The sequence below is a fragment of the Trichosurus vulpecula genome, chromosome 4 (genome assembly GCF_011100635.1).
Source record: "Trichosurus vulpecula isolate mTriVul1 chromosome 4, mTriVul1.pri, whole genome shotgun sequence".
In the NCBI taxonomy this organism is placed as follows: Eukaryota; Metazoa; Chordata; class Mammalia; order Diprotodontia; family Phalangeridae; genus Trichosurus; species Trichosurus vulpecula.
Window position 1 is genome coordinate 297,219,870 of NC_050576.1, and position 27,189 is coordinate 297,247,058.

General features: G+C 36.9%; 1 protein-coding gene across 2 annotated transcripts in view; it reads right to left on the bottom strand.

Moving 5' to 3' along the window:
- PARD3B (par-3 family cell polarity regulator beta) overlaps window positions 1–27,189 on the bottom strand; it is a 1,291,066-nt gene that overhangs the window by 777,073 nt on the left and 486,804 nt on the right. For both annotated transcript variants that reach the window (XM_036754801.1, XM_036754802.1), the window contains exon 3: window positions 434–605. In XM_036754801.1, the coding sequence (XP_036610696.1) occupies window positions 434–605 (172 nt within the window). The remainder of the gene's footprint in view (window positions 1–433; window positions 606–27,189) is intronic.

Below are 27,189 nucleotides of genomic sequence, written 5' to 3' on the forward strand. Positions count from 1 at the left end.
TTTAAAAGTCAGATAAGTTTATATTTGATCTTAGAAGAAATAGGGAGCCATGTGAATGTACTGAGTAGGAAAATGGCATGATCAGACTTATCTGTGTTTTAGGAAAATCGTATTAGCAACTATGTGAAAAATGGATGGGAGACGGTGGAGACTTGAGGCAGAGAAACTAATTAAGAGATTGTTGTAATAATTCATGAGAAAGATGAAAAGGGCAAAGGCTTTCTACTGTCCCCTAAACATCATCAGAACCAAACATGTAAATGGTCATTTTAGAGGGACGGAAATGAAGAGGAAATTATTTCTTTTAAAGAAAACAAGGTAAATGGCTATAAAGAAAGGCATATAACTGAAGCACAGTCTAATATAAATTCCTCTTCTATACCAAGTAGTCATTTCAGACATTGTAGGCAGCACACCTAGTGCACATACATACCTAATTTCAGAGCAGAAGTAGTTACTTCAATTTCTCCGCCAATGGGCTTAAAGGCAGCCAGCTGGGTAGCCACTTCTGCATCAAAAGGATCTGGACTGTGGCTCTCTGTTAGGTTTCCACTGGGGCTCTCAACCTTAGGAACCAATTCTTGTTCATCAAACACAGCAATCAGCTATAAATAAAGCAATAAAATGGAGTTATTTTACACAGTATATATTTTATTTCAACTTTTATTTCAACCACCAATTCTAATTCAATTTTTCTATTGGTTTTAGATGAAGAAGGTCCTCAGAACCTTTATAAAGGCCCCTAAAATGCTCGCTGAATTCCTTACTTCTCTATGACTCCTTGTTCTTTGAATGGGTCTCTGCGCTCTTTACAACTTTCTTCGTCCGCCTATAAATTAGGAGAAAACCTTTCTTTGAATTTTTTAAAACTAGAGAAAAGATTTTGGTATTCTAATAATAATAATAATAATAATAATATCTATATTATATATTACTATATTATATTAAGGTAATATGTTATATACTTTTAATATTATACTTATATATTCCTATATTATATAATATATAATCATATAATATCTATCTTTGATATTATCTAATAATAACAATAATGATATCTCACATTTATAAGGTTCTTTAGGATTATAAAGCTTTTGAAACTGATTATTTAATTAGGTCCTTACAACAGACTTGTGAAGTAGATAAATATGTGTAATGTTATCCACATTTTCCATATGAGCAAACTTTGGTGATGACCAAGTTCCTAGAGCTAGTAGGGAGCTGGGCCTTAAACTCAAGTCTTCTGATTCCAAGACCACTGCTCTTTTTAGTTATATCATGACAGGTTCAATAAATGCTATTCCTTATGTAAGGCTCCTAAAAATATCATCCTTAAAAAAAAAGACAAATCTGTAGCTAGAAGCTATGTGACAGATGATCTAGTCTCACAATCTCATTTTACAGATGAGGAAACTAAGACCCAGGAAATTAAATAATTTGGCCAAAGACATGCTGCTCTTTCACTATCCGAGGCTATATTTAAACCTGAGTGTTCTGACTCCAAAATTTATTAGAGACTCTAAAAAAAAGTGGAGAGGTAGGGGAAGAAATTTTGCTACTAGGTCACCAGGGTTGGTCCTAGAAGTGGGCTTTTTATGAGATATGATTAAATGGTGACACAAGGCCTCACTTGTCTAAAAAATCTTTCTTGCACGAACTTATAATAAACACCTACGAGTCTTCTTCTCCCAAAGTTCTGAGAGCTTGCAGTTCTGATAGCCCTTGCAGTTCTCTATCTTTCCATCTCTCCGTCTCTTCTAGTTCTCAGTCTCCAAGCTTAACGGCTACCTTCAGGGTATACACACACACACACACACACACACACACACACACACATACATATATATATATATATATATATGTATGTGTGTGTGTATATATGTATATATATACACATATATACATACATACACACATATATGTGTGTATATATACATATATATACACACATGTATGTATGTATGTATGTATGTATGTATCCTTCTCTTAGGGCTTCACATATAATCAGCAAAAGGGTGTGTGCCTGCCTACAAAGAAGCCTCATCTAATCAAGCTTCCCTTAACTAGTTCCACCTGAGACCTATTAAATGGGTGGGGAAGATCTTTAATCACATTAACACCACACAGTATAAATTAAATTATCACACTCATTAGGTTAAAACAAAACTAATAGTGCTCTAAGGAAATGGCAGGTAGGGGGAATGGGGGATGCGAAGAAAGGTGGCTCAAGAAAGGTGCTGCCCAGAGAGGGTCAACCTGAAGCACCAAAGTGGGCTTTGAGAAGTCAGATAATGAAAAGAAGGCAATCAATGTTTTAGGAGTGGGAGGGAGGGCAGGGAGAACAGTATGGGATAGATCCCAAAGACAACAGGGGAAGGATGATAGATTCCTTACATTCTAATTATAATTGGAGTGGGGAGAATACTTTAAGTAGACATCTATAGAAACAAGGTGGGTTGGGGGAGCAGCTAACACTCGAACCTCACTCTTATTTGAACTCGTTAAAGGAGAGAAAACACACATATACTCATAGAGTTGCGTACAGCAATACATTTCATTCAACAGGGAAATAGAAGGGAGAAAGAAGAGATACCCATAAATTGGGGAATGATTGAATTAGTTATAAACTAATAAATGTGATGGACTACTATTGTGTTGTAAAAAAAATGATGAAGGGGATGGTTTCAGAGGAAACTGGGGAAACTGAATATAAACTGATGCAGAACGAGTAGAACCATGAGAACAATTTATTCAATGACAACAGTATAGTAAAGACAAATAACAGAAAGAATTATGAACTCTGATCAGTGTAATAACCAATCAAGATTCCAGAGGACTAATGATGAAACATGTCACCTATGACCTGTTAGAAAGGTAAACGATTCAGAGTGAAGAATGAGATATAGTGTTTTGGACATGGTCAATATGCCAATTTGTTTTGCCTGACTATACATGTTTTGTTTTTTCTTTCTCTTCTTTTGCATGTGGGAAGTAAGGTTGGAGAAAGAGAAGGTAGATTTGGCTGATTAAAAAAAAAGTTTAATTTAAGAAAAATAATTATAATTAGTAATTATGTACAGCAAGACAGGGTTCAAGGGTTGCCTCTGACACATGCATGTTGTATGACCTAGGCAAAATACTTAAACTAATCTTGTTTTTAGCAACTAAGACTAAATGTTGCAGAGCAGAGAGTGATCCGCAATGGCAGAGGGAGTTTCCTCACTGGTCCTGTCCAAAAAAACCCAACAAAATGATATTGCCTTCCAAAAGAGGTACCACAATTATATTATCCAACTCCTGCCCATGCTCCATGACCCAGTTCAAATAACATCTCCATGAAACCACCACTCTTCTCACCAAGTGAGAAATCATACTCTCCTCTAAACTAATGGTACTTTATATTCACACTTTCTTACTGAATTTTGTATTATAATTATTTGTGTATGTGTCCCACTTTCCTACTATGTCATCTTCATGAGGGCCCAAATTGGCTTGTCCAATTTTGTGTCTCCCCCTGTGCCAAGCTCTGCATTCTACCTACTGCAAATGATTAATAAATGTAGAAGGAAATGATCTTCCCTATTAGACCAGAGTCCACATGAGGGTAGGAGCCATGCTATGGGCATTGTTTTTACCCCCACAAGGAACATGGCTCAATACATTTTTATTAATGAATGTGTAAATATTTGCTATCATAGATGGAAGACTTAGTCCTTGGATTAAAGAAAACCCAGATTTAAAATTCTGCTTTGATACATGACAGATATTTGACCACAGAAAGGTTAAAAAGCCACCCCCCCCCCTTAAGCCTCTCAGGTATCTAAAACTATAAAACTACACGTGCTTCACTGTCAATATCATACAGGGACTCTCTACATAAAGTTTTCCCTAAACAGATGAAATCACAGATTCTTAAACAAGAAAGATACATATTTATATATATTGTAGTATACCAGTTTCCTTCCCCAAATTATATAGCAACTTCCCTGAGGCCAAGCAGGGACAGAATCTAATGCGTATTCTTTAAATGATAACTTATATTATCTTGGATAATATACTAATGTGTTCCCTCTATGTAGCTTAAGGTTGGACTAGACATTGTATGGGATCTCTACTAGTTCTACTGTTATGAGATTCTTATCTGTGAAAGGTTTCTCCTAGAACAGAATCTAACGCTACACAGCCTTTGAAGATGACATTTATTTATTCAATAATGAGCTTGAGACCTCTTATAGGTATGTTGTAGAGGGGATTTCTTTTTTTTTTCTTGGGGGAGGGTTTTTTGGGGGGAATTCTTTTTTGACTTACCATTTGGACTAGGTACTTTCTGAGGTCCCTTCCTAATATAAGATTCTGTGATATTTTATGCTTTAAAAAATCAAATACCAATTAAGTGGTTATTCCAAGAACATTAAATTCTGTGCCATGATAATTACTAACCAGAATAATAACATATATGTAAATCTGATGAAATTCAAACTTGAAATAGAGTCAAAAGCTAGAAGAAGATAAGCTTTGTAAGCACTGTATTTTATACTGATTTGTCCTAATGATGGATGATTTTTTTACTTTAAAATATTAGATAAACAATTAACATTCTAAGTATGAGTCAATTTACTTTAGACAGATACTCTGTAAAGGTAACTTGAATGTCACATTTTAAAGGAAAAATACGCTAACTAATGGGAATTCGGTCTTTCATCACCCTGTACATAAAGCAAATCTAAGTATTATTTAAAATACTTAGTTAGAAAAGCTGCTCAAAACCCCATTTATAAGGGCACCTTGTTGGCAACAATATTAATAACACAATTGCATTATTAATCAATCAAAACATCATAAATACCAACTTCAGCCTTTCAAAAGGAGCACATATAATTAGGGATATGCAAATTAACTATTCAAAAATAATTTTCATAATTGACTGCTCATTTCCAGCACAGAGACTTCTTTAATTGTGAAATCCAAGAACCCTTCTCTATTCAAGAGAAAAATGATAGTCCCAAAGTTTTTTTTTTAATTTTCTTAGTATGAAGACTACAAATTTTCTGTTCTGTAATTGGTAGTACTGATAAATGGCTTTTTAAGATAAGACTTAAATAGATTAGTAATCAAAAGATTACTCTAATACAAAATAATCACTACACTGACATTCTTCTAATCTACGGGCAAAAAACAGTATGTTATGTTTCTTTAAACATCTCAAATGCTGACAAGAACAATCAATAAAGGAACAACATGGAAATGTTGTATTTGTCACTAGACCTGTAGCATAATTAGAATGTCAGCACTACACAATGTTGAAATCCAACACATATGAATACATGCCACATCGTTGAAATCCAATACATATGAATAATAATCATAACAATATACCAATCAACTAGGCAAATAATAGGTTATTAAATCGTTAATACCTTAAAGCATTTTTTATTTATCTAAAATCTTTTTTACAATTGGCAAGCATTTATGCCAGTATTGTGGGGGAGGGATTTTTTTAACTCCTGATAGTATCTAGAGTATTGAAATCATGATAACTTAAACCTCTGGTACATGAAGATTGGGGAGCTGGTAGTAGAATCTTAATGAGAGATATGCTGTCAAAATTTTAAATAGTCACAAAACTGGTAAATTTTAAGTGGCATTTAATTTTTTTAGGTTTTCTTTCCAAGGTAGTTTAATAATTACTATCTTGTATCTGTACAACTGATGTAAGAGACAGAGCACGTTATTTCCCTCCAACCTGGTACCATCCATTTTTCAGTTTCCCTTTGTGTGGTATCTGTGTTCTTCCATTAGATTTTAAGTTCCTTGATGACAAGGACTGTCTTTTTATCTTATTTGTACAATCAACACTCAGCACAGTGCCTGGCAAAAAGTCAGTGCTTAATAAATGTTTATTGACAATAATTATTGAATAGAGCAAAATGTAGCCACAAGAGTATTCTTCCAATAAAGTATGTCCCACATATACATTTAGATTACATAAGACTTCTTAGATGATTGAGCCACTAAGAACTTTGTTCAATGATCCCTTATCAATACTATGTAGGGAATATAATGTCAAATGCAAATTGTTCATATTATGATCTGACGATGAATAAGCATGTCACTGAGTTGGTTTACTGATGCATAAATCTTGAATAGGCACTGCAGACAGATGATTTTTGCTGAGTCTATCTAGAGTAAAATAACAGAAGAAATTGGCTAGACTACATTTAGAGAACTGCATAGCCCTTTCAACAATGCCAGTCACTGTCACCAAAGCCCATGTTTTCAAGGACAGTAGATTGCAGTGGAAAGAGCCCAGGATTGAAAGTTAGGAAAGACTTCGGTCCAAATCCCAAGTCTGATATTTACTGGGTATATTATCATGGACAAGTCATTTAACTCCTGTGAGCTTCAGTCTACTCCTCTGGAAATGAAGATAATAAATACCAGTAGTAGAAGTTATTGCAAGGCTCACACCTTTCCAAAGCTTAATGAGCAACAAATCTGCCAGTTATTATCACTCTGATCATCATTATCTCTGATATCCTTCCAGTGATGCCATATGACACAATCAGTGAATTTTTCTGGTGATGGTCATTGAAGTATCAAAATGTAAATCACCCAAAAGGTCATTGTAGGATGCATGATTCAGAAATATTGGAAGCCTTTAACTAAAGAAATATATATGACCTCAGATTCTGAACTGTCTAAAATTCTAATGCTCACTTTGATGTATTAAGGGATCTGTGCTCTCATGGGTGTGGGGACCCTATTGCATAAGCCATTAATTCATGAAATACAATGACAAAATAAGGAAGTGAATCAGTCATGTATCAATAGCAAGATATATAGACATAGTGAATGTTTTATTAGCATTCAAAAAATCTTAAAAGACCTAGAGAATCTCTACCTCTTATTGATTTACCACTTCTCTGGAGGAGTCATTAGCCATATAGCCACAGGAGGACATAGCTAAAAATTAAATACGATGAAAAGTTATCACAGCATCAGTTTTACAGCTATAATGGACTTTTGAAATTACCTGATTCCACCTTCCTACTTTACAGATGAAGAAACTGAGGACCAAAGATATTAAGTGACTAGCCCAATATCAAAGAGTAGCAGAGCAAGGATTCTAGCACAAGTTCTAACAACTGAACTCACATTTTTTCCATAGCAAAACACTCCCAACGAATGGGTTATGATCTAATCTATACCCTTAGATGCTTAATTCATTCATTCAGTAGGGTTCCCACACCCATGAGAGAACAGAACTAATAATATATCAAAGCAAGCATCAAAATTTTAGAACACTCCTGAATTTGAGGTCATATAGATTTCTTTAATAAAAGGCTTTCCGTATTTCTGAATTTTTAATCATATTTCTTCAGTTAGGAGTGGCTATACACTAACTAATGCCAGCAGCGGGAAAGAATAAATTAATGTTCACTATTCTATTGTCAAGGTTAACTGATTGTTTTTACTATGTTGCTATAGTTTGATTAAATCTAATAACAGCTATGATTAAGCTTACCAGTATTTGCAATTTCACATGCATATTTCTTGTTCATCTATTTTTACCTTTTACATCAGGGTTCCAAACTCAGTCAGCACTTATTTACAGCTACTTTTAATCAATGAGAATGGCCTTAAACTAACAAATGATTCTCTTTCAAAGAGGCACATAAATGAAAGCATATTCTATGAATTTTGTAATTATTCTGTCCCATAAAAAATATTACCCAATATTTTGCCTTACTCTTAGGATACCCAACTGACATTCCCAGTGTGACAGTTGTGAGTTATACTGATTAACTAGAGACACAATTCAGTGTAAATATTTTCTAATACTTGAACTGATGCAATATGCTATTTGATATTTACATGGATACATCTGAATAAAAAATTTAAGGGAAAGTGCAGAAGACACAAAGGGTTCCTAGGGTTACCAGCACCCTCGGGAAACTGCAAAGTTGGCAAAGATTATTTTGGCTTCCTTTCTCTTTGCTTTCTAAACTCCTCTCCCCTCTTGGAATTCCTCAAGCTCCCTCTGATCCTATACAACCTCCATCCAACTCCTTTAAGATTCCTCTTGCTACAGAAAACTGTATGTTATACAAAGCATGTTCGTCCTAAAATAGCCCACTCTCCAAAATTATCATTCAAGGTGGTGCAGTGTATGATAGAGTGCTGGGCTTAGAACCAATAAGACTCATCTCCTGAGTTCAAATCCAGCCTCGGACACTTACTAGTCATTCGACCCTGGGCAAGTCACTTAGCACTGTTTGTCTCAATCTCCTCATCTGTAAAATAAGCTGGAGAAGGAAATAGCAAACTACTTCAGTATCTCTGTCAAGAATGGCAGCACAGAGTCAGACATGACTGAAATGACTCAATAATAACACTTCCAATTAAAATTCCCAGTCTCACAGAATTTGGGTTTTGGTCACCTGATCTACAGATTCACAGAAAAACTAGTAGGCTTGACCCTGGAAGGGTTATCCATAGTGTCAAAGAGGAACCTGTTAACTTTGATAGATACTAAATTATTGAAATTCCTACAGGAGGATTTTCCTTAGTATGCAGGTCTTCCTTATGCCCACTATATCACATTCATCATTCATCCCCTTCAGGCTTTGAAAGATGAACAGTGGGGATGGACAGGGCTCCCCCCTTCCCTCTTGGTATCAGAGGAAAGCATACTGGAGTACAAAGAGAGAAACTCTAGTGGCTGGGCTATCTTTCCTAGGACCTGTTCTATCTTTTCAGAGCTGACTGTATCATCTTCTATCTTTTCAAGGCTGCCTTCCTAGACTGACTGTATCATTATTTCTGTTCAGACATGGAATTAGAGACACTAGCTTGGAGCAGAGTTGGTGTGCTACTGATCATGTTGACCTACAACTGTTGGTAAGCAGAAAGTACCAGGTAAGGACATAGTCTGAAGGGCCTGGGAGGAGAAGGTAAAAAGACACGCCCCTGATGCTGGGGTGCCCGAGCTGATCTCTTTTATTGTGGCTTACTTGTGTTGAGTGTGGAAGTATATCCATCTCTAATCCTCAAATCCCATGCTATTCCAAATTCTGAACTTTTCCTCAACATTTCCCCTCTACTATTGTAAGCAAGAAGCAAAAATAATTGACTTGAGTTTTAGACTTTTTTTTCCTCTACTGAAGTGGAGATGCTAAGAACAGCTTTAAAAAAATAGTCCCCCCAAAGAAAGTTCAAGGGGGATGTGTATAACCAAACCAATTCTATAAAGTCTGAATAACATATATTCTGAACCATTGCAGAGATCATAAGAGTGGCATTCAGAGGCATACTTTTTCATCAATGTCTATACTACTAAAAAGAAAAAAAAACTGTTACAGTACAAAGAATTTGTGTTATTCGTGACTGATTCATCCTTCTCACCATCTTTTATCCTCTCTTCATCAGACAGTTAACAGAGGAACTAAAAAAGTATTAGTCTCAAATATATTAGAGATGTAATTTTCACCTATGTTTTCATGAGTTAGACCAAGGCACACCAACTCTTTTGGATATGTTAGGAAACCTTCTATAAGACTAATCAATAAAATGCGGGCCACAGAATTGGGAAGACCTGGGTTTAAAGTTTACCTCTGACATTTGCTGGCTGTGTGACCTTGGGCAAGTCACTTTTGACCTTTTTGAGATTCAGCTTACTGATCTTAAAATGAGGGGAGCTGAGGTACCTTGCAGATCTAAATGTATAATCGTGTGATCTTGTGAGAATCTGTGGTATCTTTAGTGCTCCTATCATAAAATGAATATAATATGTTCTATTGGGCCTCCCACTATTTAAACAATTTGTCAATGTCTTTGGTTTCTACAGTGACAAAAGGACATTTTAATAAATACCAGAAATGACTTAATTTGTGTATTCCATCAATATAAGTAGTGGAGGTTAAATCTTGACAAAGGTTTTCCCCTGCTATACTGAATAATTCAGTACTCTGTCATCTTGCCATCTACACCTTTGACCTCTGTCCCCAGAGCCCCCATAAAGTTTAGACAGCAGCCTTTGGGGAGGATGAGCTTAACCTGCATTCCCTTACTACCAAGATTCACCTGCATTTATATGTGGAGTATTTTGGATTACTAATTACACCACTAAGAAATATGTGATTGCTGTAATTGCATGTCTCATGAACAATGTTATTGTTAGGAAATTCACCTTTGCTATCTTGAGCTCAGTCAGTTTAACTGTTGAGACTTAACAAGGCTTTTTTTGTCCCACCATCCCCTCCGGTCCACAAGCCTCGTAAATATCCTAGAAATTACTAAAACCCTGAATTAAAACATAAATAAAATAAACAGTATCCTACAAATATAAGACTGGGATAATTTGTCTTAAATCTTAACAAAACACAATTAAATCTAAACAAGAACGTGAAGTTACCATCATTTCACAAGTCGGGCAAAACACTTTCTCACTTTGGGAAGAGAGTGAAACATTGCAAAATGTCATTTTAATACATGCATCAAGCTGCCTGCCACTAAATACTGGTTGGCTTTGTGTGCTAATTTTATGCCACTTTAAACAAAGGTTTCAAAATAGGATCTCTTCTTTAATATATTTCTGACAGCTAGCTTGGAGTGTTTAATCAGGATTTGAAAAATTAGCAGAATTACATTAGCATCTTCATCAGTACAAAAAACAAGCATGCAGCAGCTGTAATTTTCACAGATTTTAGTCAAAATGCACTAAGTAGGATAAAAATCAGTCTTCCTCATTCCTCTTGAAACCAAAAATCCCCATGTGCCTTTAGAAACTTCAGATAAATTGGTTTCACTCCTAAGAGAACAGCATGGGTAACCTTCAACAATACAGACAATTCTGGTTTCTATTACCATTTTAAAATACGCAGCAGCAGCAGCAACAGCCTCATAATACAGCTAATTAAGAAAATATTAAATTTTTTTTTCAAGAACCATGCCCCCCTCATGCCAATGAACACAGGTGTATATACCTACCTGATTTTTTTGGGGTAAATGAGTTCTTTACATTTCTTTGTGCAAATTTGTTCAATTATTTTCCTATTGGTATAACCTAGGAGATGTATTTCCTTGGAAAGAATTTTAGTCCCACAATGTAACAAAACTCTATTTATGATATTGAGAATCTTTTAAAAGTATACATTTATGTAAAACACCAATTGTTGACATGACAGTAATCTGACTCTATATGTGACCAGGTACAGCGGTGTAAATAAAAGAGCTTGGAAAGATCTGATAAAATTTTGCTTAGTGCTTACAGCTTTACAATAACCCTGAAAAGTAGGTACTGTAATTATTTTCATTTTACATATAAGGAAACTGAGGCAGAAGTTAATTGGTTTGCACAGGTCACATAGCTACAAAATGAGGATTTGAACTCAGTTCTCCCTGTCAATCAGAACTATGAGGCTACATCTGAACTTAGATCTTCCTAACTCCAGGTTCAGCATTCTATACACCTTGGAGTCAGAAATATTGGCTTCAGGTCAAACCTCTGATAATTAATGGTTTGGCTGTAAGATACCAGGCAAATTTCTTAACCTCTCAGTGCCCCAGACAATTTTACAACTGAGTTACAGAATAGCTGCTGATCAGCACTGGTCAAATGAGTTGCCACATAGAGAGTTCCCTATGGGGATGAAATCACAAGTCTGAACCAAAAAAAAAAATCTGTATTGTATATTATATGTGTGGATAAAACCATTTATTATCTATTGTAGAACTTCCCATTTTTTAAAAAAAGGCACTCTTCTGAGTCCCTTCACTGTATTCCCTCTTATTTTCTAATTTAAAAATGATTGTACTATCTATATAAGCAAGCACAGTTTTCCTGGCAAAAATCTGTACGACGACTTGCTCCATTCACTACAGGAAGCCTGTGTCAGATATCGGATCAAAAGGAGGAAAAGAAAGTTAAGATTAAAAAACTTGGGTGAAGAAAGAGAAATCTTATCTCCAGTTAAATAATCTGTTGGAAATATACTTCCACTTTAATCTCAAGCAATAGTAACCAAATCCCTTGTTGCAGCCTCCTATTTGAAAAGGTCTATGAACTACAGGGTGTTCCTAAAGTTTGGACACACAGGCAAAAATGTATACTTTCAAGAAATGAAATGAATGAAATTTTCCACATTTTAATTGGAATATTAGCAAATAACATCTTCAATACAATTTCCATCATGTGTGATGCAAAGGTTGATGAACTTTGCAAGACTGACATGAACTTGATGCAATAACTGCACATTTCCTATGTGTCCAGACTTTAGGAACACCCTGTATAAGAAAGACACGTACTCCAGAGCTGGCTTCAGGCAAAACTAATGGGAAATTAGACTCAGCAATGTTGTGAGACACCCTCCTGTCATTCTTTTCTTTTTTAATTTTATTGATAACTTTTGTTTTCCATCACCTATATTTCCCACTCTTTCTGTCATCCTTCCCAGAGAACTAGCCCTTATAACAAAAGGAATCTCTAACTCTCCTTTTCAAAGCTAATCTCTCTCTACCCAAAACACTTGTATTCTCACCAAGAGAAGCAAAACAAACCTATATAATTCAGAAGATGCTGGTTCTGGGTCTAATCTCTGTCATTCGATCCTTTGTAACCTCAGCTAAGTTCCTAACGCTCTCTGAGCTTTATATGTAAAATGATGGCAGTGGCTCAGATAATATCTGTGATCCCCTCCAAGTTTAAGAGTTTATGATTCTAAAGCTATGATTTTTAACCCTCTTCTCTTCAATCAAAATCTTATTTCTGGATATTAAAAGTATAAATGAATTTAATGTTTAACTACCCACACTTGAAGGGGACACCACATTTTGAAATTAAATAAACAAACAAGCAAATAAGTAAATGAATGAATGAATGGTGCAATTTCAAGCAGGGATAAAAGAAATTTAAGAGACTTTTTTTGTGGGGAGGGCAGGATGAGAAGGGGTTTTCATAGTATTTCTTAATTTATACAAAAGTAGCTGAGTACTCATAAAATGAATGCATTGAAAAAGCGCTTATTAAGTGCTTACTGTGTGCCAAAAATTGTGCCAAGAATTGGGGACAAATTTCCATTAAAATAAAAAAAAAACAGTTCTTTAAGTCATGAAGTTTGCATTATAGCCGGGGAATACAAGTCATATTAGGGGAGTGGTCAACAGGAAAGAGAGTTTTGTTCTGGGAAGGCAGAAAGGGAAGAGGGGTCTAGGTGGGGAAGGAACAGGTCACTGATGGTAGGCAAATCATGAGATGGGCTGGCTAGATGGAATAAAACAAAATGGAAGCATGAGTAGGGCCAAAATTAGAAATATAATGGGTCACGTAGGAGCATAGTATCCCCAGTCAACTGGGTTGGCCTCTAGGGTAATAATAGACTAACTTCCAGGGATTAGGAGCCTGAAAGACCTAGAAGTGTTGGCTCAGGTAGGGAAGAGCAAGTCAGTGTGACTAGCAGAAGGTAATGGTTTGGGTGGTGGCTGAATGAATATAATGCTACTTCCCTACAAAACCCTAGGCATTTGCCAACAGAACAAGAGGAAGAACTGAGCATATATTCCTAGAGACTATGATTCCACAACCATCTTTCCTCCATATACCTTGTTCTCCAGATTACTAGGATTGAAATGGGCCAGGAGACAATCTTCTTTCAAGGAGAGAGGACCCAATTAAAAACAGGCATCCAACTGCTTCCCCTGTTCATGCTCTCCCAAGACAGTTAAGAGAGAAAAGAAGAGATGTTGAAGTAAAGAGGAGGGTCGAGGAGGGCACAGGTATCACATCATCAGGTCCACAGGTCTGATGTTTGTTTATCTGGAGTACAATAACATAATGGCCGTGTCAGAAATTCCTTAAAAAAATATATCTGCCCGCCCTGTCAACGAAGTGGAATACTGATGGGCAGTTTTCTGTCTGGGTAATGTTTAATTCGGTGAATTCAGTGAATGGGTGTTACCTCACTCAAAGTGAGAACCTGAAGACCTTAGCCTAAAAGGGCCAGGATCTCCCATTACATCCTGGGCCATCTCCAGTCATTCTGATGAATATCAGGCCACTGGACCCAGATGGCCTTGGAGGAGAAAGTGGGACTGGTGACCTTGCACAGCCCTCCCTCACTCAAATCCAAGTCAACTGCAAGTCACTTCATCATTCCCTGATTGTCATGTTCCCTTTGAGAACAAAGGACAAAAACAATGTTTAATTCAATCTCAGTCTGGGTTCCCTGTTTTACTGAACCTGCCTCTGATTTTTGTTTGTTTGCTTGTTTTTCTTTAAAAGACCTATGCCTTAATTTAAAAACTTAATCTACATGTACCAAAGTAACATAACACATTAGTTTTGAAACCAACACAACTGTAGTATTTACTCCACCAAGTACAAAGATTGTTACTCCAGTGAGGCCCAGGTAATTTGCACTTTTAATGATGGGAGACATGCCCTCTGTTGCTCACTTTGGGGGATTAACCAGTTAAGTGATCGAATGAATTTTTTTAAAGAAAAATTGCAACCAGTATACTTTTCATCAATTTCAACAATTATTTTAATTTATAAGACTTGCTACAACTATAATCATTTGGAAAAAAATTAAATAATATTTTTAAAACATACTTTCATTCCTCAGATAATACTTCTCCCTGAGTATTCTGACAAAATTGTTGCCGTTAAGGAGAGTAATGGTCTCAATCAACCAATGGAAAAATCTGTGCAGTTTTACTACATTATTAAAGATTTCAAGAAGAGAATGTCATCCTCATATATCTGAATTGGAATTCAATTCAAATTTATACTTCTGAATTGAATTAAATATTTCAATGTCAAACCCAAACCAGAATATTTTGACTGAAAATAGGTCAGTGCCAGCCTGGGGCAGGTACAGTTTGAGCACCTGTCCTACAGACCGTACCCTGGCAGCCAGACACAGAAAGTGGGCAGCTTCCCTCACAAATACCTGTGAGGAAGCTGGGACATTCCAGGCCACCGAGGCCCTCAGGTCAGTTCTGGGTGAAAGAACTGGCTGCACTACAAACATGGGCAAGGTCACACTCCTCAAACTCCCTAGAATTTACCTTGTGATTAACTGGCACTCTAATTCATCCCTGTGGTCAGGGAACCAGACTTCTCAGCACTGGAATATTTAGCTAATTGGCCTCTGCACAGGCTGACTAACTACATGACAGGTCGAATGATGTCCTACAATCTTGGCCATTCCATGACAGCTCAGCAATGGGCAGATACCGTGGAAAGGTCAGTGTGCAAATGTAATTGATTGATGAGAAAGCATTTCTTTAAGTGTTTCATTTAGATGCAGCCCTGGCTCATCATGGGTGACACTTCTTCAAACAGTAAATTAAAAAATTACTGATGCATACAGCTTCAGGTGGAACCTAGCTACAGAGCTCTTCCCAACAGTCTTGGTTCACCTTACCTGGTAGGTTCTCATCTCCCTCCACCTCTTTAACTAGTGATAACCCAGCTGACTCTTCTGTAATGGGCATCTTCCCTTTGCTCCTATGTAGAAATGTTAGCACTGAAATGTCAAGATTTATAATTATGATTGCGGATGGATTAAACTCATAAAGGATGCCTTCCTGGTGGTGAATGACTGAAGTAGGTAAACCTGGGGCTATTTCTCCTTCCTTACAGGAGATTAACTCTCAATGTAATTTGTACAATGACACTCATTCTGGTGGTATTTACCACGAGATCTCAATGAAGTAAATAGGAAATGCCTGTACTTTATATCCCTCTTCCTCCCCTGTCCAAAGAGAAAGGAAGAAAGGGCTTCCAAGATTTATATTAAAGAGAAAATGGATCTTCTGTTTTCATTCTCTGTTTATAATTTGAACGTTGCTAGCTCTGGATTTGACAGAAAGATTAAGCAGCTGTGCATACAGAGAAGGTGGCACACCAAACCTTCATGGAAAAGGCAGAGCCAGAAGAGGCAAGGCAGGGGATTTAGAGGAGAGTACAGGGAGTCAAATGGAATAAATTACAGGATTAGAAGGCCTGCCTGGGAATTTGGGACCCTGGGGGCTTCACAACCAACTGACAGATCGCATGGTCTGTGACAATCCTGACTAGCTGCTACAAATTTTGAGCCCCGCAAACCTGCTCCAGGAGGATCCCCCTTTCCTCTTTGCTAACTGTAAAATAAACATATGTGCAGCCCCCGTTTGCAATTCCAGAGTTACTGAGGTGCTATATACATGTGGGGAAACAAAATAAAAGGAGGCAGCTGAAAGGAACTATCTCCCTATATCTGACTCTCCTTCACAAAAGACACTTTTGTGTCTTTCCTGTGCAGGCTCAGTAAGTAATTAAATAATTGAGCAAGATTGAAGATCAATTCAATTCAATAAATACTTATTTATTAAGCACCTACTATGTGCCAGGCACTAAGCTAGGTACTAGGATACAACTACAGGGATGAAAACCATCCCTGCCCTCAAGAAGCTTATGTTCTACTGGTGAGTCAAAGGTCCTTATCTGAAGGGACACAAAGAAGAATATCATAGGCTCCCCAGCCTCCAAGAACTTATAGTCTAGTTGGAGAGACAGGATATCGACACAAGATCAGGACATATCAAGGTGTATGCTCTGGCCCTGATTCTCAGAGTCAGGTTACTCTGTCCCTCAGGGTTCCCCCTTTCCTAAGGGACTGTGGCTGTCTCTTCTCTGATGCCCTTTGCCCAAGGACCAGTGGCTGGTAGCCTCAGTCACTTTAGCCACTTGACACAACTTAGTTTGTACAAAAGGCTATTCCTACAGAGATATAGTCAGTTCCCTCCTCACCTGAGGGGTGTATTCTCCCCTATACCACCTCAGCTGTGGGGAGAGGGAAAAAGAAGGGAGTGGGCTTAGTTTAGCTCAATTACTATAAAGCCCCCAGCCCTCTTCAATCTTCTCCAAGTTCATCTCCAAAGGTTGCATGACTCCTGGATGAGTCCTTGCCTCAGCGCCCCAGGACTAGGTGCCTGAATGTCACTTTTTGATCCCCAGGAAGTATTAGTGCAAACCACTAAGCTGGGAACCTCTAACATTTCAAGTTCACAAGGTCTTAGGCTCCAGTCACAGTCACAGAATGTCCATACATGCTTCACGATTTCTCGAGACACCTCACTTCCACATAATGGTGACTGTCCTGGTTGATGTTTGGGAATTCTGCCTTGAGAGCCTGCCTCTGCTACTAATGTCCCTTTTCCTAACTCCAACAAGATAAATGGAGGGGGCTTGCAAAAATGGATTCCGCAGCAGCCGGAGGAGAAGCATTGCTTTTGAACTGGACCAAGTAAGCTGCACAGTTAACAACACCTGATTTCTCGGTTCCCAGTATACCTATCAAGATTAACATGGCTCAGCGGATAGAAAGCTGGGCCTGGAGTCAAGAAGGCCTGAGTTCAAATCCAGCCTCAGACACTTACTAGCTATTCACTAGTTATGTAACTCTGGGCAAGGTATTTAACCTCTGTTTGGCTAATCCCATGGAGAAGTAAATGTATCCAGCATCTTTGCCAAGAAAATACCATGTGGGAACACCAAGAGTAAGATGTGATTGAACCACTGAACAACAAAATGGCGCTTTAAGGTTTGCAAAGGGCATCACATGCATCTCATTAGATTATAATAACTCTGTGAGATAGGTATTATTCCTATACCCATTTTACAGTTGAGGAAACTGAGGTTAACCAAGGTTTAAGTGACTGTCCTGAGATCACACAACTACTAAGTATCTGAGGCATAATTCCAACTTATATCTTACTAACTCCAAGTCTAATGCTCTAGTTACTGCAACATCTAGTACCTATATAAATGAGTTAACATTGTTAATATTAATTCATTAATATTAATCTTCGTCCTTCTATGCAATGTCCATACATCCAGGACTCATTATCTCTGTCCTTCTAGGCACATATGCCCTCAAGAAAAGAGCTACTATCAGTCATTTACACCTTAGCATGAATTTCAGTTAAAGTATTAAATATCCTGACAGGTATCCTGGCATAGAGGAGTAAGTCTTGTAGTCAGGAAGAGCTGAGTTCATCTGACAAATATTAACTGTGTGACTATGAGTAAGTCACAACCTCTAACCCTCAAACCCTCCTGACCCAGGTAATTCTAAGAGTATAGATTACTGAGAATTTGTAATACTTTGTAAAATTTGTAAAAAAAAATGCACTGGTGAACAATTTGTTATAGGTTATATACAGAAAATTTGGAACTATTTTTTTTTAAAAAATTAATGTTGAAAGTTGTCTTTACATTTAACTGGTGAAAAATAAAATATTATTATTGTCATTACTGTTAGTTTTTAAAAAGTGAATAATTGAAGGAGAAAGTTTCCATGCTAAGATGTTCTTCACATTAATAAAATCATAGGCCAAGCCCATCACCTCCAGATATACACAAAAAATTACATCCCTCAGAATTATTTATTTGCAAGGTTACATCTCAGAAAAAATGTAGGAAAATATCTTTTGGGGAAGCCTATGACACCCTAAACAAAGAATATCCTACAGGCATATCTTCTTAGAAGGTATTCCCTGACTCTAATCCCCCTGTAATAAAATGACAATTTCTGTCCTGGCTTGAACAAGATTCCTTCATTTAATTTCCTACTCTTTGTTTGACAAACAGGTATGAGTGCACAGACAAGGGTAGAGTTTTAGGTACCCTAATCTGCCTGCAAAAAGACAAGAAAATATAAAATCACATACCCATGCTTGGGGAGGGCTGAAATGGGCTACCTTGGTAGCTCCACATGTGGGTTATTTGTTTTAAAGAGAATCGAATTAAATAGATCTATATTTTAAAGTGGGAAATTATGCAGTTGGATAAATTGCATGGTTTGTCAAATCAGGGCTTATTAGAAAGTAGCCTTTAAAAGTTTTTTTTTAAATAAATAAATGACATGCATTGATTTCTGAGCACAAACGACTCCATTTCATACAGTCTAACCTAATTCATGCAGAACTGCTGGCATCTGTTTCATGAGAATTCTTAAATACCACAAATTTAAATTTCCATCTTTGCATCAATGTTTGTACCACATTCTAAATATTTGAAACCAGACATTAAATCTTAAAAGCTCAGTTCCGGTATGATTTTGGAAGTATAAAGAAGTCAGTAGAGGGGTATGTGCCTCTCTGAATAGGTTGTATGTAATATGGAAGTTGTATGTAGTTTTAAAAAAAAAGAATATATTCATTTTAAGTGGATAATTATGCAGTGTAAATTACATGGTTAGTACAGTCAAAAACCATTCCCCCAAAGCAAGTAATGTATTAGGGAAAAGACACGTATGTATTTGAGATACTTGCTTGAAAGAGGGCAGGTAGGGACATGCTTTTGATGGATTTGTAATTTTTTTCTGAATTTCTATCACAGAAACACAAATAGCTATCTCACATAATCTCCTCCAGTAAATTTCTACTTGGTAAAACCCAATCTTAACCAAAGTATAAGACTGCATTTTCCCCAAATTTTGTATCTCCCAGAACCCCAATGCAACGCTCTGTGCCCAGTGTGTTAATACATTTGCTGAATAAGTTAATACATATGCTGAATACATGAATAAAAGAATGAACCGCTGTAGAAATCACAGCTCCCTGAAGTTTTAATGAAGACCATTAAGCTCCTTGAGAGTGGGACTGATTCTTTTTGTTTGTTTGTTTTCCATTTCCAATAACCAGGAGCCAGCCCATTAATAAGTGTTTACTGATTGACTGAAGTGTCAATATCAATACTACAAAATCAAAAGTCTGATAGGGACCTTAAGAAATCATACAGTCCTCCAAAATTTAAATCAAACCACATGTAAACAAAAGTGAATAGAACTTATACTATTAAAGATCTCCAAAGAATAAGCTCAGAGAGTTTTCATTGGCAGCCCATCATGAAATCAACTGATTTTGATTAACCCAGAAGTTCTCCCTGAAATCTAACCTACATCTTACTACATAAAGGATGAATTTCTTCTTTGTTCTCACCTTTGGTGACAGTACTCTTTAAAAATTTTCTTCTTTTTTTTTAACCATGAACTTACTAACAAACATTTCAGTAGGCCAATAACAGAAAAAAGAGGATTATTTAAAAAAACCCATGAGTCTTAATTTTGTAACGGTTATGTTATTTTTTTCTTAAGTATATATTAAATTTTACATCCTAGTACCCTGCATGTGTCTAACTATGATCTTTCAAATCAATTCTCACATGTTTGAACACTATTCCACATTCTCAGATCTGTTTTTCTCTAGGCTAAATCAATTTCATGCCTTTGTCTTGGCATATGAACTTTGTTGGAAAGGAAAGAACATTGAATTTGGACAGAAGATCTGGGTTAGAATCCCAGGTTTGGCACATTATTTATGTGATTGCAGGGTAAACCACTTAACCTTTCAAGGTCTCATTTTTCTCATCTCTGAAATGAGGGGTTGCACTTGGCCCAGATGACATCTAACATTTCTTCTAGCTCTAATTTTTTTTCTAAATTTACCTTTCATGCTCTCCTCTACAATCTTTCCATATCCCTCTTAATTTTTAAAAAACTGAGCATCCATACTCCAAGAACGGTCTGAATAATGCTGACTATAATCGTGGAGTGCTTCTGAATGCTTTGCAGCCCTATATTTTGTTATTCTAATTATCCGTTTATTATTAGGACATACTTAACCACACTGACTGTTTCCCTCCCCAACCTCTCTGATCACCATTTCCTTCTCTGCAATTTTTCCATCAGGAATTTGTAGCCTTTTCTCCCTCCCCAAGTGGTACTCCAGGCACTCACCCCTAATTACTTCAACCAATAGGTTTTTAGCCATTTCTCCAATTTACCAATATTACATTAAAGTCAAATTCTAACATCTAACTCTCCCTTGCTCTGCCACTTAATCCCATCTTGGGATAATATTCAAGTCTAATGAGACTGCTTTTTATTCCATCTTCTATGCTATTGATTGAAACTGGAATGCCGGCTTAAAAGGAAGCACAAGTCACAGGGAGGGGCAGTTGTATTTATGCTTCTTGATTCACATGAAAAGAACAGTGAAATCAGTTATTATCAAAATATGCCAAACAAACTTTTTTCAGATTAATAGAGTAACTTTTCACCTACAAAACTCTAATAGACAAAAGTTTCATAGTGCATTGGGGATTTTCCTCAACAGAAAGTAGAAAACAGTAAATTTATAACAGTCCATTTGTTATTGGTAATAAGCAACCTACAGACAATAGAAATATTTGCTGCATTACCTATTGTCCTGGAGAGGCCTTTTTATACAGGCATCCAGTCTTCATTAACATCTAAAACAAACACAATTTAGGGTATTTATGTGAGAGGCTCTAATTGGAGGAAACAAAATATCTATCTCATATTTTGTAAGAGATTTCCCACCCATGGGATGGCAGCACATTTTCTTGACCATGTTTTTACACAAATGTTGCATGTCCACCCCAGCTCCATTGCTCTCCCTGTCTGTTTATCCATGTATGAATATATGTATGTATCTACTTACCTATGTACCTAGTGAGGTATATATCTATGTACATATGAATATATGTATGTATGTATCTATCTACCTACAGATATATGTATCTATGAACATATGAATAAATGTATCTATCTCTATGTACCTACTGAGGCATGTATCTAAGTATGTATGAATAAATGTATCTATCTCCATCTATCTACACATTGATGTGTCTATGTAGTACAAATGTGTCTCTCGATCTACTTAGCTAGCTGTCTCAGATAAAAATGGTCTCTCTGTACTCACATCTTCCTGGAACATTGTTTGAATCTCTCCTTTGCCTGCATCACTAACCAATGAATTATACTTATCTGTATCTTTATCTATCACCCATCTACACTCTATGCACCTTCAAAGCAGAGGATTGGCCATCTTTTCATTTCTTAGCCCCATGACTTAGTACCTTGCCTCACATTCACCTCATTTAACAAGCGTGTATTAAACACTTACTATATGCCAAGTACTATGCTAGGCAGGTAAGGGAAGAGACAAAGAGATACACAGTAGGTAGATGAAAAAAAATTATCTAACACATTTATCTATCCAATCTAACCTTAAAAATAGAAACATCATAGCTTTACCTACATAATTTATTCCTGGGAGTTAATAGCACCTTTGGCCTAACAGTACTATGGATGTTTGCCATTCTGTAGCCCAAGCTGTTTCTTAAAGAGTAGAAGTTATGGACTATATTTTCTCAGAAAACACTCTTAAGAATCTGGCTTAGTCCTTCAACTTTACTTTAGAGAGAAATTTCTCTACTTTGGGAACTTATTTTGTTTTTATAAAATACGATTTGGAAATATTTCTGTATGAAATGGAAAAATACCAAGACCTGTCAAGGATAGGCATGTTTCCTTCTCCAAACCCTTTAATTCAATTAAAACTGTTTAAAATAATATATTGCAGTGAGTGAAAAACTATTTCTCTTGGAAAAAATTAATAATTTTTCATGTATCCACAGGATAAAAGGGAAGTAAAAACAAGCAGACAGTGGTGTTACCCTGAGTTTGCATACAGAAGAATCTGATAAGTAAATAAAGAAGAAAGAGAACATGATCTTTAAAAAAAAAATCATTTTTATCATCTGCATGTGGGATAAGTGCTAGTTTACAAATGTGTTTATGACAGGTAATTTTTAAGCAAATGTGACCTGGAAGAAAGAGACTAGTTTAATTAGGCAAACCTAAGAAGGAGCGGAGCCTACATTAGTCCCTGCATTACAACACACAAAGTATCCTTAACCACCACAGCTCCACTTGATAAATGGGAGTCACGTGGCATTCATCGCTAACACAGCATTACTGTGAACATTGAAAAAACATTTATTTGTAGCTGCCAAAGGCTGCATTCCCATTAATTTAATAAGCATGCACCATTTGCCCGATGTCTGACAATTTATGTCAGACCCCGGACAGGTACAGCAGCCTTTTAAAACTAGCAGTCTGTGACGGGAGGGGGCTTTAGCCAAAGGTAAAATGAAGCTGTAAATCCTCAGAGGTAACCCAGCCCTAGATGGAATTCTGAAGGCTTCAAGATTCTACAAAAAATCTTAAAACCAGAAAATCAATACTTGCTGTCATACATGGACTTGTGGGTGACCCTACTCCCTAGCAGGCGGTATCCTATATCCTTAGAAAGTTCGCATGTTAAGAAAAGAGCTCAAATAGGTCATTTGGTTTGTGTGTGTGTGTGTGATTTACAAACAACTGCAACACAAACACACCCTCCACTTCCAGTTTGAAATTTGCTTGCCTCCTATGTATTATTTGTCCACAGTAGGCTTTTAGCCTCACTGTAGGTAACATACAAAATAAGTAACTATGTGCCATGGAAGACAGAATTTTCTGGTGTCAAAAATGTGCACATATATAAAAGGAAGATGTTTAAAAGTGATTCCCACTATGGAGAGGCAGTGTGGAAGAGTGGATATAGAACTGACTTTACATCCTGGAAGGTCTGGCTTCAAGTCCCATCTCAGTTAGGATACATAATCACAATATCTGAGTGCCCTAGGGTAACTCTCTAAGACTCTAAATTGCAGAGACAATGCCAATTTGCATTGTTGCAGGCCCTTTCACATCTGAGGGTTCCCTATAGTAATGAAATCACAGCTCCAATATCTCTCCCTATCCTCAGTTTCCTTAGTTTCTATTTGATATGACCTATATTTTAAAATCTATATTACCTAGCCTGGGAACCAGCTCTGGATAAGACTATGAATAGGGTGGTGTTTTGTGCAATTATCATAACTAAGTATAATAACTGTGTAATTATAATAGCCAAGCTAGGTCTTAAACAGATGAGAAAATGCAGCTTCTCTTCTTGGCAGGTGAAGGACTTCACCTAGACTATCAGATTCAGGTTTGGCTGATGTTATTTTGACTGAATGTCCCCCTCCCCTTTTTATTATTTATTAAAAGAGGAGGGAGGGAGGGAGGGAGAGAGAGAGAGAGAGGGAGGGAGGGAGGGAGGGGGAGAGAGAGAGAGAGAGATTGAAGAGGGGAGGGAACAACAGTACAGTGCCTGGCACACAGCACGAGCTTTCAAAAATGCTTGTTGACTTGACTTGGGTGGTCAGATAATCAAAAATTGCAATTTATAACTATGACTGTGATTATGAATGATACCAACACATGTACAAAGATTTTATTCTAGGCTTTTCATGAAGTGTACATATAAAAACATTTTAGAGGGAGCCTGAGTGGGTTCTTTTTCAGAAACTCTGTGTATAGATGTGGACCCTTGTGAATAGAACATAGAGTAGAACATAGCCTCTCTATCTCATGGGGAAGATTATTTAAAGTGAAAGGGTATGTCTAGCGTGCTCCTGACCTACTCATTTTACATATGAGAAACCAGAGGTTCCAACTATAAAGAACATGCCCAAGGTCCCACACTGCTGGCCAGTAACACAGGCTAGGCTAGAAATGGAGTGGTCATGTTTTGAATCTCTCTCAAGGGTTCTTTCCTGACTTTTCTAAAGTCATTCTGAAAGAAAGGAAGATATTGCTTTAATGTTAAACTAAGGGGCTGGAAGATGTAGCTGGAAGATATAACCAACACTCAATGACTCAGGTGAGTGACAGAGGTTGCCTGGATTCCTTGTTCTGGGGTAACTTTGGGGTACTTCCTTATACTCAAATACTTCTACCATACCGTGAGTGGTATGGAAGACAGATATTGTTTAAACATTACTGATTCTTATTATCTGCATCTGCTTTGATGGAGAAAGTACAAAAATATGTAATCAAATGAAAATGTTTTAACTGTGGATTTTCAGTGCGTGCGTGTGTGTGTGTGTGTGTGTGTGTGTGTGTGTACACAGGATAATAGGAATTGGCTGTCCTGTTTTTGTTCACATTATCAATCACTTGGTTCTAAAGAGCAGATTTTTAATGATATCAACACCAGCATTTCCATATGATCCAACCATTTTTAATACTGACCTTTAAGAAAAGCAGAATCTTATTAAGAAAACCGGGACTGATGGAAAGGGAAAAAGAGATTTTCCTCTTGGGAGCAACTTCAATAAAATACAGACTCAGAAGCCTCTAAAACTTTTCTGGAAAGTCTTGTGATCCCAAAGGGCCATATCAATAAATCAGCTCACAGAATCTGCTGTGGTTTATTTATATGACTGGAACTAAGGAATTTGTAATAAATCATTACTTCTTTTGAAATATTGGTTCTCAAAGTATCAAAACAGAAAGAGAAAGGTATTTTGACCTAACATCTTAGTGCTGCATTTCTGCAAAAACAACAAAAGCAAAAGTGACATTTCCAGAGACCTGTTCTGGACTTCACTGCAATCGATGCCAACAAAAAGTCTTTTAATGATAGTAATGTCCACAATCAGTTTATAATGGTCAACCAAGAACTGCTGTCCTCATTAGTTTTTCTCAAAGAATGTTTTACCTGTTGAACAATAGAAGTGGCTAATGCTGTAAAATCAGCCCCATTATCAATGGGTGAGCAACCTAAACCCTGGCATAAAAAAAACCAAACACCTACAACTTTTTTTAATGAAAAAATCTAAACAATTCCTTTCCCCTCAAATGAAAATGTTCTTACAGATCTGTAACATAACAGAAGATCATTATCTGTGAATGACCAACTCAAATTTGTGTTGTGTCTTCTGCTTAGACTAGGCATTCTAGTAGTTACATTATACATTCAGGACATGTACCTGCCTCTTACTTAAATGGAATACATATTTTGAAAAATGAATAATCAGATTGATGCAGTAAATGGGAACTCTAGTCACTCAAATGAACTGCAGTATTTAAAATGCAGTAGATATGAATTCATTTCTCAAGCCATTCTGTAGTGACCTTGCACACCATTCATAGGTGGAATATATATTTTAGACATCCGGGGCCATCTCCAGTAGTCTTGGTGAATATCAGGCTACTGGACCCAGATGGCCCTGGGTCCTTGCACAGCCCTCCCTCACTCAAGTCACTCAAGACCTGTTGTCATGGTCCTCTTCGAGAATAAAGGACAAACACAATATGTTTTAGAGTATCTTCACTTAGCATGGGATCAGAAGTCAAAGAGAACTACATATTAAACCCTATCATGGAAAGTCACAGATGTGTTCATCCAGCATTGACCAATGAAAACTAGAGTTAAACATTGTTGTTTGTCCTTCCTTCTTAAAGAGGAACAATGACATCAGCAAGATGATGTCTTGACTTGCAAGTGAAGTGGATTTAAGTGAGGCAGGGCTGTGCAACAAGTCATCAGCCTCTCTCTTCCAAAGTTATCTGAGTCCAATGGCAAGACATAAGTCAGGACAACTGGAGCTGGCCCCAGATTCAATGGGGAGATCTTGGCCTTTTTAAGCTAAAGGGTTAAGCAGAGATGATTTGTAATATTCCTTACTGCTACAAAATTATGATTCCATGGATCCCAAGATCAACTACAATTCATTTAATGTTTATGAATATAATACAATTGGTAGATTTCAAACTCTCAGGCCTTCACCTCAGAATTCAAATTTATGCTCAAAATCACTGCACAGATAAGACTGGCCCTAAAAAGCTTTTTGTCCTATTTGTCCTAACACTTCATAAAATTAGGAATCTTGTCAAGATCAGGGATTGTCTCATTTTGTCTCTGTGTCCCTACCAAGAATTTGATACACAGGAAGTGTTCAATAAAAGATTATTGATCAATTGAGTTCTAAGGCCCCAAAGCACTCTTCTTCTATTTCTTAAAATTGCTTACAATTATATTTGTAATTCATACAGTTGCTTATATGTGTATATTTATGAAATAACAGATCTATTTAAGGCATATCACAAATTGGATTAGCAAGTGATCTGGGTAGTAGAGTGAGGCAGGTACAGGTTCATGTGATTAGCTGATATACTTCTACAATGTCCAAGACACTTAACTGTTACCACCAAGAAGGGGGAGGGCCCAGTAAACACCAAGGACTCTCATGCCTTTTCAAGTTTGCCATTCCTCACCTCAGATCTATATCCTGCCAACTATGTTTGGGGAGGTGGGGCAGGATCCAGAAGCAGTACCTTGGCTGAATAAAAGGCATCATGGACTCTTGTGAGCCCAGAGGGTCAGAAGGCAGCATCCTTTGTTTTGTAGCTGCCTTACTGTTTAACCTGGACAATTCCCTCAATCCATCCGAACATCAATTTC